The sequence below is a fragment of the Passer domesticus genome, chromosome 5 (assembly GCF_036417665.1).
Source record: "Passer domesticus isolate bPasDom1 chromosome 5, bPasDom1.hap1, whole genome shotgun sequence".
Classification (NCBI taxonomy): domain Eukaryota; kingdom Metazoa; phylum Chordata; class Aves; order Passeriformes; family Passeridae; genus Passer; species Passer domesticus.
Window position 1 is genome coordinate 14,368,421 of NC_087478.1, and position 21,970 is coordinate 14,390,390.

The following is a 21,970-nucleotide window of genomic DNA, read 5'->3' on the forward strand; positions in this document are numbered from 1 at the left end:
CAGCTTATGGATTAAAGACTGATGGTCAAGTCACCCAGAAGAAAGAAGGCATTGTGTTTGGCAGATAAACAAACCTTTGAATCAATCTTCAGACTGAAAATTGTAAAACTGAGGAGTCAGCCGCAGGATAAATCTACTCTTTCACAATCAACAAGGCAAGCAGATGGAAATTACAGAAATCTACTCTGCAAAGATCTGCTGACCCTCACGAGGGCTAAAATTAGGCAGACACAAGATGCAACAGCAGTATCTGACACTGGCCAAACAGTAGCACTTACTACACTCTGCAAACAGTCTGACAGCTAGAAAGCATTTTCACTTCAAAGGGGCGATCCTTGCTGCCTGCTTGCTGTCTAAATGCTACAGCGTGCTGGGACAGTCATCAACAGATTAAAAAAGCCTGATGGGGAAGTAAGGGGAAAGAAAGATAAGAGTTACTTTAATAACGCCATGTGGAAAATCAGAGCTAGTCAATCAACAGGTCAGTCAACTGGAAGAAGGAAAATAAACACTCAAATTATTTCACTAGATCAGCACTAACAGGTGCATTTGGATTTTGTTTTTCCTGTGCTACTAATATGGGATGTATCTTTCTTGTAGAAAAAGGGGAAACCTCACTTTTAAAAAAGCCTATTCTTTTTGTCAGCACAGACCATTTAAAAAATTTCTGCTTGTTGTATTTTATATTTTTAATTGAATTCTCTTATCTCTGGAGAGTCACACACAGCTTTCATCTACTCAGAAATGCAAAAAAAAAAATTACACTTTACATAAACATTTTCACAAATATTAATATTAGATAAAGAGAGAAAAAAAGAGAAACCATGGGAATTTCTTGTGTTTCCCAATGGCAATTTAGTCTGATTTTGTATCGTGAACTTCAGGAAATATTCCTGATTTAAATTAACCCACTTTTCCTACAAATGAATGAAATGCTGAACACAGTTAATGAAATGAAATTTGTCTTCTACAGACACAAGAAGTGACTCTCGTGCCTGTCATATCATGTCTAATAGCAAGACTCTCATGTGATGCAGCAAAACCTGCATTTTGGAGAATGGGAATCAAGCAGTATTCTAGAATACCAGGGTTGGTTTTTGAAAGAAAAAGTTTCAAAGACAAAGAATAATTTTTACCAGAATTTTTTGTCAGACATATGTATGCCGTGGATAACACTGAGTAGAGACCTTTCAGAATCTGAGCTACATGGAAATCAGAAATTTTATTAATATATTTCTAAATGTTTTTGAAGGCTATTGAATTGTTCTGGTTCAAAAAACAGAAGTCAAAAATTTGATATTTTCTATAAAGTTCAAATTTCAAAGAATATGCATTATAGTCCATAAAAATATTAATTAATGTTTTGATTACTTTTAATCAGTTTTTATATACATATTTATTTCTAGTTTTATAATAGTGTAATAGTATACCGATAAAATGCAAACTAAATTAATTACAGCAATACCATTGAAATATATCAGTATTATCAAAACATGGATTTAGTTTTCACTTTTCACCATCAAACATTTCATCCAAAGGAATACAGTTACTGTAAAACATTTCCCAAGCCTATTTTTTCATGAATAACTGCTTCATCCAAATATTTTGATCACATCTATCCAGAATATATATGAGCAAAGGAAAAGGTAGCAATACTAGTGGTGCTTTTTCACTGGGCAGGAAGATTTAGTCTGGCAGCAATAACAGGAACCTTAGTTATTTTTAATATATTTTTCCATATTCTTACAATTTCCTACCATAATTTTATGAATAAATAATAAATAAACAATAAGAAACCATTCTTCATTAAACCATTACATTATTAAGCCTTTTTCGATATTTCTTTATCTGTTCTCAGTTCCATTCTTTGCCACTAGTCAAAAGCAACTTTTATATTATACTCGTTAAAAGCACTACTGCTTTGGAACTTGTCTCGCTGTCACCCACCAGCTGGAGGAAAAAATTGGTTTTTAATAGCAGGGGTATCTTGCATTTCATGACACAGGAAGCAAAAGACTCTTACAGAATTTTGCATAAATAATTTGAAAACCTCTCCACTAACAGTGTCTAGTGGAGTGAAGGACTAGTAAGTGTTGGAATTAAGCAACGAAGATACATGATATTGGGAGGAGAAAGACATGCATGGTCAGTAACCTAAATACTTTTAAAAAACATTTTAGTTATGAGACTGGACAATGCAAATATTCTGCTCTTTGCTAGGAGTGGGTCATGAGCCACTGGAGGCTGAGGGAAGCTGGACGCCCTGGGATTTTATGAATGCTCCCAAATCACAAAATATGTAATGCTAAATCATCTTCATAAGCAGTCAAACTGCTAATTGTTGCTGATCCTTACATAATGTTTCCTCCTCCACTGAAGGATAATAAAAGCCAAAGAAACAGCTAGTGTAAATAAAAGTGAACTTCAGGTATGAAAAGCTAAATGTGTCGCCATTCTAGACAATGTGGAATGAACCTCATAATGGCCTAGAATTCTTATAGTCACACCAAATGGAGTAAGTAGTGTTTAGCTCATGACTAAATAGGCCATTGTGATTCTAAAGATGGTGAAGAAGCCCTGGTGTAAGGACTACCTTTGTACAGTACTTTGCTACTTCTCAATAACCTCTACACAGGGCATTTGAGTAATTTTAACTTGAAGCAACCTAAACGTCAAAGCTCTCCAAAAGCCTGAAAAATGACACCTCATGGCTGAAGGGACAAGTCAAGGGTAGTGCAGGCAATTCATGCTGGCAGCCAGCCCAGACTGCGCCTTTGTTTGCTCTCACTGTGGGTCTGACAAATCCAACAGAGCCTTTTGCTCCTCAATTTTTCCTGTGTGCTTAGACCTGATGCTCTAAAACAATCTTCACAGGCACAACTCTCCCTTGCCTTGGCTTGTGTGCAAACCACATCTCTGCTTTCCGATTTAACCAAAATTTCAAGATTCCATAAAATGTTGACTTTAGGATTAAGGCAGATGAAAGATAAAATGGTAGAAATCATAAAATGATATAATGGTTTGGGTTGGAAGGGACCATAAAGACCATCCAGTTCCAACGCCCTGCCATGGGCAGGGACAGCTGCCACTAGACCAATATTGCTTCAAGTCCCTTCCAGCCTGGCCTTGAACATTTACAAGGATGGGGCATTACTTACTTACTTCTATTAACAGAAGCACTACTTGGAGAGTCTCCCTGGGATTTTAGCTCAGGAAGGTAAACAATGCTAAAGGACAGGATTGAAAAGCATGCTGTAAAAAAGTGACCTGGCTCCTGACAGATATGAAACACCAGGTAATGGCTGGGTGCTGGAGGAGACATAAGCCTGAAGCCTGTCTGACCTCCCTGAGCACTTTCTCTGAGCAGAAACACACACAGGTCTGCCCTTGCAGCTGCTGTTGTACCTATCCAAAAATCCCCAGCTCTGCTCTTTGGGGTCAGGAGTAACACATTTTGTGTTGCTTACTCAGCTTTCCCTCAGTGAGGGAAAACCAAAAGTCAATCCTGACCAGCTAAACCATGGGAAAGCTGAGAGCCCAGCTCCTCTCCAGAGAAGAGGCATCTGTGCACCTGGAGATCTGGCTCCACACCAAGCAAGCCCTGTGACCCAAGAAGTCTCCAGAAGAGGGGTTTTTCCCAGGTGAGGGAGAGCCCTTGCCCATGACTGTGGATCCTATCATTGCTCCTCCTTGCCTACCTGAGCACCCCCAGGGGAAAAGTCAGAGCCCAGAAGAAGACTGCCCAACATGTGGATGTCGGGGCAGATGGGATGGGGATGGGACTAGAGCCTGGGAGCTGGGATGGGACATGAAGCAGGACCTAGGTGTGAAGGCCAGAAGGAGCTAAGTGAGGAGCTGGATCATTGAGGTTGTCCCAAGCCCAACACTGGAAAGCAAGAACCTGAGAAGGACCAGACTGTGCTCAGCCATGGCCTGACATGCTCAGGTCCTCTCACAGGTGGGGAAACAGGAGAAGGGAAGAGTGCTTCCAAACAAGGAGCACAAATGGATTGGTTCTGAAGCTGGGCTGAAGGTCAGGAAGCCAAAGGCCCAGCTAGTAAAAGTGTCAAACACAACTTTCACCCCGGCACTTCTGCAGCTCAAGGCTGGTGATGGGTGGCCAGAGTGTTACAACAGGGAAGGTCATGAGTCAGCAACACAGAAACATCCACAGCAGGGCAGAAAATCAAATGCTTTCAAATAACATGGCCTGCTCGCAGGAGTCACTGTCAGAAATCCAGTGGGGACCTTCAGGGGTAGGCCTTTGGTGGGTATCAGTATGTGACAAACAGTCCCAAGCTGGAGCCACAGAACCCTTCCCCGCTGGGACTTACATGAGGGAGACGGTGAAGTGGAAGCGCTGCCGCAGCCCCTTGAAGGTGATGAAGGACTGAGGGGGGAAGCTCCTGGTGGTCATCTCGCAGTAGGGCCGCTCGTACTCGCCCGGGGGGCACTCGCACTTGAAGCCCCCGATGAGCAGGTTCACGCAGGTTCCTCCGTTCTTGCACACGCCCGGGGCGCAGCGGCCGGAGCGCGCGTTCACCTCGCAGTACTCTCCTGCAACGGGAGAAGCAGACATCAGGGAAGGGGGCACCTCACCCCAGCACCAAGCTGGGACACTCAGCTACCCAAGTGGCTCTGCTACAGGTCAAACTTCTGCACCTGATCACCTGAGCAACTGAAGTACAAGCCTGTGATTGCTGGGGGTAATAATGCTGCATCTTCTTCAAGTCTGAATTTTCAGGGAAGTGTGGAATATGATTTGTTGAGCAATACTCTTGCAAATATCCAACAACATTGGCCTATGGTTTTCAGATTCTTTGGCTGCTTCCAAAATGAGTGACAACTACAGACCTGGTGACAGATCAAGGTGGGAGGAGGTAAAAACCCTGCACATTTTCTGTCAACCGAAATATGTGCAAATTGTTTTGGTGTTTCACTATAGTTGGAAATGTATAAAACAGATAAATGGTTGCACTTTTTCTTGAATGGGATTTGGCTTTGCTGCCCACGGTGGCAGCAGGACATGGCTGAGCTCATGACAAAGCTCTCAAAATGTCTATAGCAATAATGCAGGATACAGATGACATAGGGATTGTTTCCACCTTTTCTCACACATGCATCCTGCAGGTGATGACAATTTTCTGAACCCTTCAGAGAAGGGCACATTAACTCTCCACAGAAGTTATGGATTCTGTATGCCACTTGCTAAGTTGTTTCACCCCTAAATAATTTGTCTTTATTTATCTCCAAAGCATGTAGTAGGATGTGTTAAATACAATACTAAAGAATGCAGTGTCTTGCTTTGTATGTATGCCATGGGTTTCTATCCTGTGCTCAAAATCTGCGAATAAATCCCAATTAAAAAAAAAAATGTACAGCGGATATTAATTTTAAAATATCTGCCATGGCTGGGACAAAAGCAGCTGCTGGATTAATCATTGTACAGAAAGCCAAACCCTCTGTGTGAGTTGATTAGTTAACATTGGTGTTTTGACATGTGTCTTGCTATGGTATGTTCACATCCCACATGTAAAACTGTTCAGAGAAACTGGAGGTGGTATATACAGTTGAATTTAACCCAGTAACGGTGTCTGACAATTAAATGCAGAACAATACTACTCAACACAGCCAGCTGAAGGAATACATTTCTAACACTTCAATGTTTGCATGACCACTGGCCACCAGATGATACAATTACATTGGGACAGGCTCTTTACTGCTCAGCAACAGGACAAGGGGCAACAGGCAAAGAGTGAAAAGCAGGAAGTTCCATCTGAGAATGAGAAAAACCTTCTGTCCTTTGAGGATGCCAGAGCACTGGAATGGGCTGCCCAGAGAGGCTGTGGAGTCTCTTTCAGTGGAGATATTCAAAACCCATCTGGACATGATCCTGTGCAGCTTGCTGTGGGTGAACCTGCTTTAGCAGGGGTTTGGAGCAGCAGAGACCCCTTCCAACCCTGACCATTCCATGGTCCTGTTATTGATCCAAGCACAGTTAAAACCGTGAAAACACATTCCTGCAGGAAAGTAAAAGCAGCAGGAGCTGTGGGCAGTGACTCATTAACAAAGGCAAATTTAAATGGAAAGTTTTGTTCCATTTAGTGCTCCACAGCCCAGCTCCCACAGGTTCCCATGCCAAGGCTGCCCACACTGGGAGGCAGGCTGCACCCAGAGCTGGGTCTGCACCTCCTTTCCGTGCCAGGCTGCAAGCTGCCATGGTTTGCAGCTGGTTTAGCCACTGCCTCGGGGGCAGTGATCTCTGAGATAAGGTGAGGTGGGCAGCTTTGTGGTTTTGGCTCTCCAGCTTCGCTGCCCTTTTCTTCTTGCATCCATATCACGTGCCTTTCAGACCAGGCACGGCTTAAGCTGGCAAAATGCAGGAGCAAACACAAGACTGCTGTGATCAGGAGCCAGGCACACCCCATCCAGGTGGGGCCAGCTCTGGAGGATGGACCTGCTCTGTGCAATACTCTGAACTAATGACCCACAGAGCCTTGAGTCCAAGCCTGTGCTTAGAGCTTTTCCCCTTCAGCACTCATGCTCCTATATTCTCACTTTAACATATTAAGTGAAATGCTGTGAAAATCACATGATAAATATCTTCCTGTTTCCATTTATCAGCTCTACATATCAGGCAAGATTATGTGGATACACTTTCCTTAATATTTTTCAATGTTCTATAATGTGTTTCTTTTGGAAAAAATTGTATTTATCATCCAAGACATCCCCTCAGTACACTGGATATGGTGCACACATGCATCAGATGTTTTAAGAGAACACTACAGCAAGACCTTGTTGATGATCCACTGGATAACCACAGCCCTTATACACATATCTTGTGTACCAAAACTCTCAAAAAAGTGGAAAAACAAAATTCCTATAGAAAGAAGAAACAGAGGTTTGTTGTTTTAAAAAAAGTAGCAGGATATTTTGTGAAATAACTCCCTGACTCGCAGAAGAATGTAATCTTCAAGGCTCTCTGGGAACAGAATGATGTATTTTGTAAAAGCAAATAACATGAAGGCTTGAACACACAGAGAGAAAAAGGGTGAGCTAAAAGGAGAGATTCCTGGCATTGCAGCATGCTGTGGAAATGCCATGGCAATACAGAGGTGAAATATAAAAGCCTAAGCTGGAAGTCATTGATGGTTTTGTATTAATACTGTGATATAACAAGAATGTATAGACTGTTTGTTTAGATACCTATACAGGCATAAAACTATTTAAGATAAAAACTTACAGAAAAGTTATATTGCATTGTTTTTATTACTTCTTTTCATTATGATGTGTAAAGAAGTAAATTAAAATAATATACTTCAGGATTCTTTGTCCTATATTTATTCAGTTGTAGCATCATTGATGTCCCAGTTACTAAAATTATTCTGAATTCTCTTAAGTCTGTAATGTAAATGAGAACTGCATTTGATGCATATTCTTTGATGTTGAATTTTCATATTTTATGTGTATTTACCAAAATATATTAAAATAGTGGTTTTGAAATCTCAACAATAAATCCAAGCTGTCGCTGTACCTCAAGGCACAAAGGTTACCAAAAAACCTTTTGTTTTTTAAACTTTGAAACCTTAATTACCCTTTTCTCCAAAAGTGCCTGGAATTATTTAGAAACAGAGCATTTTTGCCTTTTGGAGTAGCCATTTGAGCAAGAATTTGAAGCACTGCTTTGATCAGAACTGGCAACAGAAGGCACCTTTGTGTCACCCTTGGATTTGTCACTTCCAAGAGCAGCCACCTCCCCTCGGACACACCACTGTCCCACTGCTCTGCCCCGCGGGAGTTTTGAGGCACAGCCTAAAAACCATCCTCAGAATCTGAACTAAAGCCTGCATGGACTTGAAGGAAGAGCTGGTTGCTGGCTGGAGTCAGAAGGCCCTAAGGGAAGAGCTGCTTGGGGAGCAGGAAAGGAAGGAGCTGCATGTGCCAGCCTTTGGGAATGAAAAGCGCCTGTGTGCCTGCTTGCAGCTGAATGTCGGAGGGCTGGGATGTGCCATCAAAAGGGTGGCCTTACAGTCTGGTAGGAAAAAATAGTGCAGAAGAGGGAGAGCTGCTGTGCTGGGGTGATAAAAGCACAGCCCAATTAGTTGTCACACACAGCCTGAGGTCAGTCTGTGAGACTGGTGATGGCAGCATGGCTCAGCCGCTCACCCAGCCTGTGAAACTCTCCTTTGCTCTTCACAGCATTTCCTTGACTAATATAATTTCATTTTTCACACTGGTTTGCATTTTAGGAATCACTGAGCAAACTAGTTACACATCACAGCTCTGTGAGATCCAAGCAGGGGATGTGCAGCTCAGCCCCTCCAGCTGCTGAAGCTAAAGCATGCACTCTCAGATAACACGGGCCCTGGCTGCCTGTTACCTGCCAGCAGATTCCTGGTTTGAAAAAATTCTGCCCTTGCCAGAAAATTATTTACTGTGACATGGCAGTAGCTGAACTTATAGGCTCCCAATCAATATTGATGACTTTTAAAGCTAGTTCTGTGGCTTTTCTGCAGCCCCTCTATGTAGTGCTTCCTTGAGATCAAAATGTCATAGTTGCTTTGGATACTGCATCATACTCACAAACATCCTATCTTTAATACACAGCTATCCTCTTCGATTTTAGGACTAATGCTACAAAGGTGTTAGCCATAAAGTTCCTGTTAAGTTTATGTAAGTGAGGACACGATGCTAGCAGGTGCAAAATAACAAGAACAGGCAAATACAAAGGCTGGCTAGATTTGGTCTTCCTCTGACCATTTCCAAATAAAGTCATGAAAGTTTAACTAATAAACAATAAATGGTGATGAAAAAAAGTGAAAAAAATAAAAATAAGTTGTCTTAAAACTGAGACAATAATCTCACAATTGCAAACGCCTTGTGAGCTGAACATTGTGGGTTTCAAGCAACACACTGGTGTGCACCAATGAGCCGGATTTCTTTGCAGAAATCTGACTGTGGTTTTGCTGATGAGTTGTTTGACTTTACAACAAGGATATAAAATGTTTGAAAGCCTGCTGGAAACAAGATTATGGCATCCAAATAATACAGAATTCCTCTTCACATCAGTTTACTGAAGTGTGTTTCATCAATACACTGGTTTGGGGACTAGTCCTTGAATTTTTTACTATTCTCTGATTGTATACAATTGAAACAGTACATTAAATATATATTTACATGAAGCAGCAAATTTGCACTGATGTTCTTATTTCATCAGTTTCCCTGGACACATTAATTTTTTACTCACTGTCTGTAATTGTTTGAACTGATTATTTTCTCCTTTCCTCATCCTGCCACTCGCTCTAGACACATATTAATTTTCTCTAGGTTAATAGTTGCTTTGCCAGAATATACAGCATGTTGAGAAGTTGATTTAAGCAGCCGACCTAAAATTATATACTTTAAAGTGGAAAGGAGAATCCACAAGAATTAAGGCAAAAGGAGAAACACGAAATAGAACAACTAAATTCTTCAAACAATTCCTATTGACCATTTGCCCTAATAAAGAACCAACTACATTAAAAATGTATTTGCTGTCTTGCACATTATGGGAAATCAATCCTCCTTTTCCTCTAGTAATTAAAGCACTACTAACCTTACATGACAATTGGCACCAAAGCAATCACTGCACTAAGAAATAAGAAGGTTGTTAAAAACAAATTAGCTGCAGAATCAGCTTGGAAATCTCTGCTGGGACAAGAGATAAAGAGGTCGGGATCCTGCGCTTTAGGGGTGGTTTCACCACAGTTCAGATGAGTGGGAGTTACCACAGTCCCCTCCTTTCCCCAAGCATGCTGCAGTTTCCTCCCCCTCCCTTGTGCAGGCATTCATGTAATTCTGCAGTTGACTGATTTGTAGAGCTAAGATGGCAAAACACTGCTCATTTCTTTATTGAAGTGTTAGTGATCCTCAGATTAAGTCCCTTCTAGGACTGATGGGATGAATAGCACAGCAAGCACGTGGGAAGGAGGCTGGACCATGCACCCAGGAATTCTTAGAAAGGTTTAACTGTTATGGAAATACAGCTTTAAGCCATTTTAGATGGCTCATGTGTGAGTCTAGTGTCTCAATGGTTGCCTTAGAACTGGACTAACATCTCCAGTAGATACCCACCTCTCTCCACTGATTGTACTTCGATGTAGTACAGGAAAAATTGCCTAAAACATAGGTGCGATTCTAATAGTAAAAATTAGCACTGGATTTTGTCCATAAAGGGAAATTCATTACTCGATAAAGGGAAATTCATGGGGAATCTGTGTCCATAGAGGGAAATTCAGTGGCTCTGTGGTGCATGAGTCTACACTCAGAATATACTGGGAGGTCAGCTTTACTTCCCAGCAAATTGGCAGCAAATGCCAATTACCAATGAAATATGACACAAACAAACAAACAGACAAGCAAACATCTGCTGGGTTTATGGGAGAAGTTAGAGAGCAGCTACCCAGAAACATTAGCCAGCTCCTTCTGAATGATGGAGAAACTGGATCAAATAGAAGCTAGAAACCACTGGTGTACTAGTGACAGAGATTAATTAGGGGACAACTGAATTCATGTGCCATTTTACATGAATGACTCAGAAGTGTTATTTGAGCAACAGACATAAAATCTAGGCTCCTTAGAAATCAAGGGCCAAAACACTACTGCCACTGCAGAGGGGCCATGCAGACTCCATACTAATGACTCTGATGGTCATGACCTTGTGAGGTTTCTAAATGATACTGCTACTACACTTTTAAACTTGCAAATACATTTTGGTCTTTTCGTTTACTCATTTGTTTATTTTTTTAGAACTGGGACTGATCTAGGTTAATTAAAATTATCCCAAATCCTCTTATAGGGAGAAACACCAGCTTAAGGTCTATTTTAGAGTTTCTCTCCTTTCTTTTGCTTTCTGCTTCCTTTGCTGCTTTCTGACTTATAAAGTCATATTATGAGAAACAGGTTAAAGCAAAATAATACATAAATACCTACACAGACATACTCCAGACACAGACACTCAAACTGCTGACTTGCAGCGACAGCTGTCCTGCAGAATTTCAGTTGCTAACCATTCCAGATTTAATATTATGTATTTACAAGAGAGTAACCTGACCTTATAACACTAAGCAAAGTAACAGCAAAAACATTCCTGTCACACTATGCATATAGCTTGCCAAGCAGTTCTCTGAGGTGATATGTAGAAATGAGTCAATAATAAGATACTCCAGAAATCACTCTTTTACCTCTGGATCTGCTTTAGATTTTCCGTGGGCATTAGCACTAAGCTCTGAGCTGGTGGGAAGAAACTGGGCAGACACCACTGCTCTTTTGGATACAAATGCATATCTCTTATACCTCTCCTTTACCATCACACTCTCCCTTCCCTGTGCTCCCATAAAGTTCCCCCTAGGCATCCCAAATAACTCAGATTCAGATTTTCAAAAATCATAATACTCAGCTAAATAAGGGGTTAAGATTTTTAATCATGAGATGCTTTAAAATAATGAATATGAGAGGCATTTTATTTTATTTGCCTCTGAAGCTGTGGGTGTCATCTGCTGGTCCCAAGGTACATGAGAGCTCTTGGTGGTCAAATTCTAGCCCAAACTGTCTGTTCTGAGGAAGCTCCTATTCCTACTCACACCTCAACAGGATGATGCTACCTGAGCCTTCCTAATTCCTCTTCCCACCAGGGTCCTCAAGGAAAACCTCTGCACCGTGGCTGCTCTGAATTCCTGCAAGCTCCTGTGAGGGGAAGGAGGACCACCATGAAAACATCCCATGGGCCAAACAGGCAAGGGAGAGGCCAGGACCCCATTCTACCTGCTGATCCTTCCCCACTGGAAACCAAGCTAAACTGTGTTTTACAAAAGCTAAAGCAGCAAAAGCAGGTCTCCATCTCTCCAGCTGCTCCAGGCTGTGCCCACTGGTGCAATGCACATGCAGAGCAGCCACTGCAATGGTGCCTGCCCTGTGACAGCCCCAAACCAGGCCCAGGATCCCAGAGCAGCACTGGCCTGAGCAAAGATGTTCCACTTTCCCTGGACTCCTCCCCTTCCCTGGTCGCAAAACAAAGCAAAACAAAAGACACCCTGCAGAGAAGGATGGATGGATTGATGATTTGGGTTGTTTTGTGTTTTTGCATTTAAATGAGAAGGAATAATTGGGGGAGGTGCGAGGGAGAAGAAACAATACTGAGGAGGATTAGTGATATTTGGGGCACATCTGTTGGAGAAATGAATTAGTCTGTGGATTCAGAAATTATGAGCATGTTCTCAAGAAGATATATGCTCAATGCTGCATGGTCACCAAACCTCATTCTCCTATGCAATTTCCACCAGTGCCAGCAAGATCAGAGCATAGACAAAAGTCACAACTGAATACTTGTTTTCCCTCCCTTGTGTATTTGTTGAGGATTAAAAATTCCCAGGCATTAAGTTTCCACTCTATCTACACCAGGCAATTCACCTTTCACCTTCCAGCCATAAGGCCAGAACAGTGTGAGCACTAGAAGTGAAATCAAGATTTATAAGGAGTACTGTGATTTTTTTTTTCCTGATAGCACCATGGCGAGCAAGGAGCCAGATGCCACAGTAAAATATTCTCCATTTAAGAAAATACCCAATTCTGAAGCCCACATTATGCTTTGGCAAAAAGAAAAAGAGGTAACTCATGATTTTCCAGCCCATGGATTGGTGCCAATACCTGCAAAAAAAGCTCCAGAGGGTTGTTTTGCAGAGGAGGGGCACATGCTCAATGGCAAACTCATAGAGAGACATCTCTGTGTGAAACCTGGGCACTGGTGTCCTGCAGTGGGCAGGGTGCACACAATGTGTCTGCTTTCCCCCTGCTGCCTGCTCCCACAGCACCAGACATAATCACCCCCAGGCTTTTGAGGAAATGCTGAGGAAAAGCATGTTTTTTGGATGCTTTAGATGTGGTGGTGGAGAAAAACCCATAGAATCACCGGATCATTTTGGTTGGAAAAGGCCTTTAACATCCAAGCCTTTAGCCTGCCACACTTACTTAACAACAAATTTTACCCTATGGGGTCCAGTGGGTAATTTCTTAATGTCTTCATCTTTACTCTTGGCTGACTTGACAATGGTTGCTGAGCTCTCTAAATCATTGAACCATTTATTGTAATGCACAGGGCCCTTGCAAGGTGTCATCTCCTGCATTTCACCTGTAAGGTAAAGCTTTAGAAACCTTTTAGGTTCTGTCTCTCTCACAGAGCTAAACACAATACAAATATACACATGAGAAAAAAGAAATGCACAAAAATTTCCTGTTATGTTGAACTCTGTGGCAGGTTTACATGTAAGACAATTCATCATAATGCAAATTGCAGTGATTTGGCGTAAGATATGGTAATGAAGCCTTTCAATAAAAGCCTAAGCTTTATCTCTGGATGTATTATCAGGGGGATAACATTATTATAGATGTCAAAGACAAATCTCAAACTAGATTATGCCATTGTGTCTGCAATTTGCATTATTACTTGGAATAAATCTCTTCCTAAAAATCCCACCTTAAAACTGGTGAAGAAGCTGGAGGTGTAAGAACAAAGCATCCTTTTGCATAACACATTCATTTACAGAAGAATATCCCTCCCTCCGTTTATTTTTAAGAGGCACGATGACTCTCTACCTTTACTATATATTCATCTGATATTATATTTTGTTTTCTTGGCTCTCTGTGCCCTTGATTCCTCTCCAGGAGTGTTACTTGAAGAGGGGCACGTGGAGGGAGCCAAAGGCTGGAGCAGCCACCATGGCTGGTGGGACAGATTCCCTTTGGGACCTTTGCAGGCTGATCCATATTTGCATCCCTGTACGCCTGCAGGCACTCCAGCATGGGAACCACCTGCCAGGCCTAGTTCTCACCTCCTTCCATGGGCAGCAGCGAGGGAGAAGAAGGGGACAGGCTCATTGTGCTTCTGCTCAGATGACATGAAAGATTATTTCATGCCACAGAGCTGAAATTCTTCCTGGGCACCAAATGCCACCACCAAGACCATTAACTCCACAAGGCTGCTGTTCCACAGGCTGTTTTGGCCTCCCACTGGGCTTTTCAAAATACATTAAACTATTTATGTGAATGAGGAAAGCAAGCAAGGCGTGGTGGCAGGGGCAGGGGTGTGTGTGCAATAACATCTTTTATCAACAGGAACTCAGGAGCTGGAAAACCAGACACACTTTCAGGCACCATCAGGCTTCCTGCTCACTTTCAGCCTGGTTTCCCTAAGCTGCTTTCCACAGAGATCACCAAAGGGTTGCAACTCCCAGTTCCTAAATTTGTGGGCAAGAGGAAAACTCTTAGTACTTGTTTTTGATCAAGTCAGCATCTCAAAGCAGTTCAAAAAGACAACACGTCTGCAAATAACTGCCCTCAGAAAGAAGATGAAAAATGAAGGCTAATGAATACACAGAAAAGATCAGTTTGCCCTTTCAAGGGCAAACATTGCTCTTTTCTTTAGGATAGTTCAGCCCTTATTTCACTAATATTCCACTTAATTTGTTCCATGTAACTGTCACAGACATAAAGATTCAGCTCACAGGAGACAGAACACAGAAGCCATCTCTCCCCCTGTCTCCAGCAGCCTGCTGGGACTGACTGCACAAGCAGCTAACTCCATACGTCTCCACTAAAGGAGGGCTGGTGAGAGCATTTTGTTTTCCATAAAATTAGAAGTTTTCACAGGAAAATCTCGCTCTCCCATTTTCTGTGTTTCCATTACTATGGTAAATATCATGGCAATTTAGAACCAGGCAGGCCCCAAATCAAACCATGCCCCTTCACACCCTAGGTGGCTCTGGTGGAAAGAAGCATAATGGCCAATTAGTGCGAATAACTGAAGATAAGCCATAAAATATTAATAATGCAAGAGAAAACCATGCTTAAAGTCAATCTGCCATTGTAAGTACATGTTAGGAAGCTGGCAGTTCAGAGCTCTATATTTTATTTTATATGAGAATTACCAGCTTAAAATAAAGGTATACTTAAAAGCACTGTCTAACTGTCTTTACTGTGAATCATAGTTCAGTGGTTTAGCATCATGGGATAGGTAGCACAGGCAAAACAATCTGATGCTGATCAAAATCTCATCGTTATACATGGAAAGAAAATTCTGGAAAAAAACCAATCAAAAATGTCCCTTTGTTTGTCAAATTAAAAGGATTAAGGTTAAAAAGATAATCCTGTAATCTTATGGTTTGGTAGCCTCAAAAATATTTGGTACACAGCACAGGAACACAAACTGAAAACAGAAAGCAGCTTAACCAGAGAAACCGACTTTTTCTTAATGAGTCGTGAAAAAGAGATTGTAATGCCACACACATCTTGCACAGAGAATCTCAAAATCCATATATTTTATACCTATAGAACAGATGGAATTCAAAAGTTACTTTCTTAAAAAGTATTTTTAAATTGACTCATAAAAATTTAATCCAGCCAGCTTTACAGCTTGTACTTAACTCTGCTTACAGCAGTCCAGTGAATTAAAATTCAGCCTTTTTGTTAAATACCATTCAATTTTAAAGTAACCTTAAATGATTACCATCTTATTAGAGTTAATACATTTCATTGTGTCAATTAATGTGTTTAATTATTAATATAAGGCATTCATCTTCATATCTTCATCTTTCTTACAATATGCACATCAGTTGTGCTGACCCTTTGAAGCCGGCCTATCTAATTAAAACATGCTTTTTAATTATACTATATGAAAATGCTGTATAAAAGGTCTCATAAGCTTCTCTATGGAGAATTGAGAGACAGCTTGAAGTAAAGTATCTTCGTCTTGGGTTGTAGACACTGGGGATTCAGCCTGTGGCTGCTCTGGAAGCCGCGTTCGGGTCGCCGTACAAAACCCGCGCCAGGAGGAGCAGAGCTCCATGCAGCCACTGAACCATGATGCTCCAAACAAAAGAGCATTTGCAACAACAATGAGGTTGTGGTTCCCACCACGCTCTGCACAACTGTAATTATCTTGATGTTCAAGGCCAAGTGCCTCAGTCTGGTGCTCAACTGTCGAAACTTTCAATCATCATAACACAAAGAACAGAGACACAAGAAACTATTGCATGCTTTTTTTCCTTCCTAACAGGATAGCATCCTGATACTCTCATCCCTGCACCCAACCATCCTTCCTGCCACTTTCCCGTTGATTATCCACTGATGAAAACAAAAATGTCTAATTTGGGAATTATAAATATATATATAGAAGTCCAACATCTTTTTCATAATTCAGTCTTACTGCTTCCCAGTTTTGTTTCCCAGTTTTTTTATTTGCAGACAGGAGAAAAGGAGCCCCATTACCTTGATGCTTGGAAGCTAAATCTCTTTTTTGTTTTGGAAGATCTAGAATATTTCACTTCAGACGTCCTGGAAATTTTTTTCTGTTTTTTTTTTCACCTCTGATCTGCTGTGAACATTGTGAGGGGATTTTCAGAACATAAGGTATACTGGAAAAAAAACACTATCTCATTATGATTTTATCTTCTGCACAAATAACTTATAGGCAAGTTTTTGGGTTTTTCTCCTTGTTTCTCTCCTCCTTTTTTCTTCTCTGATTTGTTTTCAGTGAGAAAAAACCACAACGACTTAAGGGGTAGTCTAACTTGTTTTTACATTTAACAAGCGTATGTTTGGGTAATGAGAATGCACTTGTGCAGCTTAAAGTTTTATCCAGCTAACCTTTTTGAAATTTAACAGTGGGAAACAAACCCCTAAATCTTACATTGCACAAGGCTCAATTTATGAAAACACAATTGTAAACTATGGTCACAGAGAAATTTGCTGTAGTTTAATAAACTGCTATTTAAAATATTTTAATGAAAACAAACCTCCATGTGTGTAATTCCTGTCAGATCAAGGATCTGCAACGCATATATATGTTCACAATTATGACAGTGTGTGGGAATTTAGCTACATCAGTGAGGAGGGGTTTTACATGTACCTATAAAATTATAATATCAAATACCTCCACTTTGATTAATTACATTTCACTTCCAACGTTTTTGACCAATGATGATAAGAAAATGCACTATAACAAAGGTTTTCAAAAAGCCTGGGAGAATTGTGAGTTCCATTTAGGTGTGGCAACAGAAATACCATCAATATAAAACCAGGAAAATAATTCAAGAAACTGCTCGAAACTGACAGAGCAATGTCATACACAATAAAGTACAATAAAAGAGATTTCACACGCCCTAGAATAAAGGGAATCCTAAATTTGGACCAGTCTGTTGTTAACCAGGATGGCAGCAGGAAAGCTGAGGTGTTCCCTGTGTCCCTCTGCCACTGGACACCATGGAGAGCTCGTACTCCCAGCACATTTCCTTGCCAAGGGTGGGAAGCGAGGTCAGTGCCAGGGGCAGGCAGGTACCCATGCCAGCTCAGCAGCTTGCCTTGCTCACACAGAACAGGCTGCCTGACAGCAAACAGGAGTCAGCTGGGCATGGTGTCAGGGTCAAATGTGTTCTTTTCACAACAGCCATTTAATGAAATTCAACTTGAAAAAAAGAGACTGAAACCGATGCTAGCCATGGCAGAGGGCTTGGACTAGCTGATCTGCAGAGGTCCCTTCCAACCCACAACATCCTGAGGTTATACCTGGCCATCAGGACTAGATACTAAGCACCTAAACTACTGCACTGTAGAAGAGCTGGGGCAGCACTTGTCCCTCAGCTACAACCCTGTCCCACCACAGTCTGTGCTTGCAGGCCCCTCAGGTCAGCAAGCCTTGACTTTGTACTGTACAGCCCACAGCCAAAAATCTGCCTTCTCTCCATCTTCCCCTGTGATCTCACCAAGGGCATTAGGAGCCAGCAAGTGTAAAAATGTCACTGTGAGAATGGAACCATCCTGGAACAGGTTACTGCCTGAGTTACCTGGTTACTGAATTCTAGCTACATGCGACTTTTACTTTTTTTTTTAAAATCAAAATCTGGGGAGAAAGTGTAAAATTATCAGTGATAGACTCTTTGGCTGACAAAATCTGGGGAGAAAGTGTAAAATTATCAGTGATAGACTCTTTGGCTGACAAATGAGGGGAGTGGCCAAATAAAGGGAAGAAGAAGCCAGCTCCACAGCTGTCTTATGGAGAAGCAAAAGAAGATAAGCCATAATCAGTAAGAAGGATTTCCTGGACACGGAACTGTTTGGAAGAGCTGAATTCATAAGTATATTGGAGATTAATTACTAAGGTAGCTCCTGAAACCAGAGCTAAGTGATTACATTGGTGTGTGATCTGCTACTTGCTTCTACAAAGCACCCATCGTGCCTCCACTGCAGTAGCACACAGCAAGAACATGAGTCTTGTCAAATAATTATAAAACTAATTAAAAAGAACAAACACAACATGAAGTCTGTAGCTAGGTTTCCACATGACAGCAAAGGACTTTGATCAGTCCAAATATTTCCATGGGCAAGGAAGATAAGACACAAGGCTCCAGATGAGGCATCTGAACCCCCAGCACTTGCAGCAGGTCAGCTGAATCAAAGACCATCCCACATGCAGCACCTTGGGGTGAGGGCAAGGAGGGTTTGGACATGACCAAGAAAACTGTGGAACTTTAAACAGTAGCTGGTTTATGCACATCAGGAGGAGGGTAATGCAATAAAACTCTTTGCCTAGGTTTAAGAAAAAGCATAGCAGATTGCTGTGAAGGCTGCAAGCCATGTACAGCATTTGAGAGCTAAACTGTCAACAAATACACCGCAGTAATCCAATTAGCAAAGGCTCTTTGCATCCTGACAAGTGAGCGTAGGTTGAAGATTAGCTGAAGGACATGCCCTCCAGATAAAAACCCACCTAGAGAAATGGGAGACTTCTTCAGTGAGTCCTGAGAATATGACATAAACTCCAGATTTGCAACATTCATGTTTTGTGACTTGGTGACAGGACAGGAATCAACAGAAACATGACAATAAGAGACTTGAGAATTTGACTGATTTTTTTTACTCTGTTTTTATTGTTTCACTTATCTTCTGGAGGAAGCAGTCATGCAGTTGTGATATCCGGGCCACAGCCCCAGTGCAGCATCACTTGGATCTGGTTGTAAGGCTGTGGTGTGCTGGCCCCATCCCTGCATGCACGAACAGCAAACCTTGCCACAAAAAGAAGCAAGGACTTGTCTTAACATGCACAGCAAATCTGTGAGTTAAACACACCAGGTGAGTGGGCGCACAGACTTCTGCTGAGAATCCGTGTCAGGAAAGAACCTTTCACAGGGATCTCCCCAGATTTCCAGCCATGGGCAGCCCAGGAGTGGCCCTTCCTCAGCTGCTCTTGACTTGCTTTGGATGCAGTCCAGGACACAATTGGCTTTCTGGGCTGTAAGAGCACATTGCAGCTCATGTCCAGCCTCACAACCACCAGCACCTCTGAGTCCTTCCTGGCAGGGCTGCTCTCAATCTGTTCATCCCCCGTGCTGGTACCAGGGGTGCTCCAACCCAGGTGCAGGACCTTGCTCTTGGTCTTCTTAAACCTCATGAGATTCTCATGGGAATTCCATGCATTTCTCCAGTTTGTCCAGGTCCCTCTGGATGGCATCCCATCCTTCAGGTGTGTCAATGTGACACCACTCACCTTGGTGTCATGTCAGAAATCTGCAAAGGGTGTGCTCATCCCTTTGTCTATGTCATTGATGAAGATAATAAATAACAATAATGATAGCCTTTTCCAGCTTTTACACCAGTCATGTTCTGAAAAGTGTTTGGAGGATTTAAGCTCTGCTTCTGGACCATCCACCTCCCTGCCTATGGGGCCCTTGCAAGCTACCCAAGTCCTGTAAGCACTCGGGGCTTGGAAGGGGCTGGGAGGAAACAGAGGCACCTGGCTGTACACAACTGCTGCAGTGTGGGGGCACAGCTTGCCATGTCTACACCAAAAGCGATAACTGCTTAAAGGCAGAAAAGGGCTGATGAAACAGAGAAAGTTGAAGATGGATGGAAAAGACTATGCTGGGACATCAGCCAAGGAGTACTAATTGTAAGGATGGATCTTACAAGAAAACAATTATTTATCTTTCCATCAGATGTGAAAAAGCTGCAGAGAGTCAGGTCCACAACAATCAAAGGAAGTGGTGACACTGTTATGAAGACCCAGATTCACTACAAGCATCAGAATAATAGCATGGCATAGCACTGCTGAAAAAGAAAGAAAAAATAGAAAAATATCTAAACCTTCAACACTGTCCAGACCTTCACTGGCATGCAATCACCCTCCACCAGCTTTTTCACAGTACTGCCATACAGAAACTGCAAGGTAAGGCAACCAGGTATTCTACTTGAGGCACTGAGAAACAATGAAAGTTAGTCAGCATTCTTCTTCAATTTTTCCTACATCCAAAATCAGCAGAAAAACTTCATAAAACCCCATTAAGAGTTCAAAATCTGGAAATACTGCAAATTATCCAGCACTCTAATAACTGTAATTGTATTTAAACTCTTAAAATTGACTATATGTTTTTTAGAGTATCAGACCTCGCCTATGTTTTTATCTCTTTAGTATGTAAAACCATTTGGAATCCAGTAGCATAACTCTGAAGACCTAGACTAAAAGATACTGTTAAGGCAGCAAGGATACAAAACATTTCAGTATCTTTCTTGTGTTCTCTTAATATTTGAATGAAGAATCAGAGAGATGATCAATGAAACTGTCACATGGCAAGGACAATGTCCCTATATTCATGGCAGTGTTTGTGAGTAACAGAATTTCTTGTTTGGTGTTTTGTATTAAAGAAAAATTTGGTCACAGCTGCTTCAAAATGTTGTCAAAGCCCCATAGGCCAGTAAGGATAACCTTTGTTCATACTTGCTGTCACGAAACCACAGCCTTCCATAAGCTAAACAAGGAGTTAAAGATGCAGTGAGGAAGGAATCAAATTTAGATTTGCTGTACAGGATTTGGCTGTTACATACCTGTGATCCCAACAAGCTGCAGAAGTGCAACTGAGAGTGGAATTTCAGACCTTCTTGCACAAGATAAAACACTCATTATGACTACTGTGGCTGCCAGATTTCTCTACCTGAAAGCTGAAATTCCCTGAAATAAATCTCTCTGACCTGAAAAAGGAGAATCTGGGATCAGAGTGACCTGAGAAATTACTATCTGGAGAATGGATATAAGTAAAGATAAGGCAGAAGATATCCTCACATTTACTTTTATGTTCTTTTATGTTCTGTGTTTGTAAGAGCCAAACACCACGAGCTTATGAAGCAATATGATTAGGAACTTCTGGCAGGATGCTGAGAAACCAGCTATAATTACCTTCTCATGACACAAAGTTTGAATTCATAGCAGGCACATTAGATGTAATGATTCCTCATGTCAATATGGTATCACAAATACAAAATAGGAGGAAAAAATGTGTAACACACAGAAGATCTCTAATTGCTGTATTTGATTACTGGAAGATTTGCAACCACATAAGATTTCTCCTCTCTCTGAAGTGAAATCCAAGGAGAGATGCAAAGGATATGGGGAATTCTCTGATGGTCTTTTTCCCCTACAAACTGCTCCTTGCTAGGGGTTGCATAGCAAAGGAGGCAGAGAGAATGTGATAATGCTAAGGAGAACTGTGGGAACATTGAATTTCTTCTTTATTTCAGGAGTTGGTGGGGTTTCTTTTCCATTAGAGCACTTTTGTTCTGTGTTGATTAAATTTTGCTTTTTAGGAACATGACCATAGAGCAGAGCAGTCTTGGCGGCTGCTGAGCAGGAGGACCACGAGAACAGCACTGGAGGAGGCACCCACTCATGGCAGGGCAGGAGCAGTGGGAATTCACACCCAAAAAGGTGCTGATTTATAGCTACAGTGGTGTGCTCCATAGCAGGCACCAGGATGGGGCTTGAAGGAAGTGCTGTGGCATCCATGTCCCTAAAACAGGTGTTGATGACATGATGAATTTGCACTTCAGGGATTGCTCCCTGGGGAATACAGAGAATTCCATCTGTGTCTAAGCCTTCACCTACAGCTCATCT

At 41.7% G+C, this 21,970-nt stretch overlaps 1 protein-coding gene across 5 annotated transcripts in view; it reads right to left on the minus strand.

Moving 5' to 3' along the window:
• The window catches only part of CELSR1 (cadherin EGF LAG seven-pass G-type receptor 1), a 163,591-nt gene that overhangs the window by 70,519 nt on the left and 71,102 nt on the right, over positions 1 to 21,970 (minus strand). For all 5 annotated transcript variants that reach the window (XM_064422107.1, XM_064422106.1, XM_064422103.1 and 2 more), the window contains exon 3: positions 4,335 to 4,557. In XM_064422107.1, coding sequence (XP_064278177.1) covers positions 4,335 to 4,557 — 223 coding nt within the window. The remainder of the gene's footprint in view (positions 1 to 4,334; positions 4,558 to 21,970) is intronic.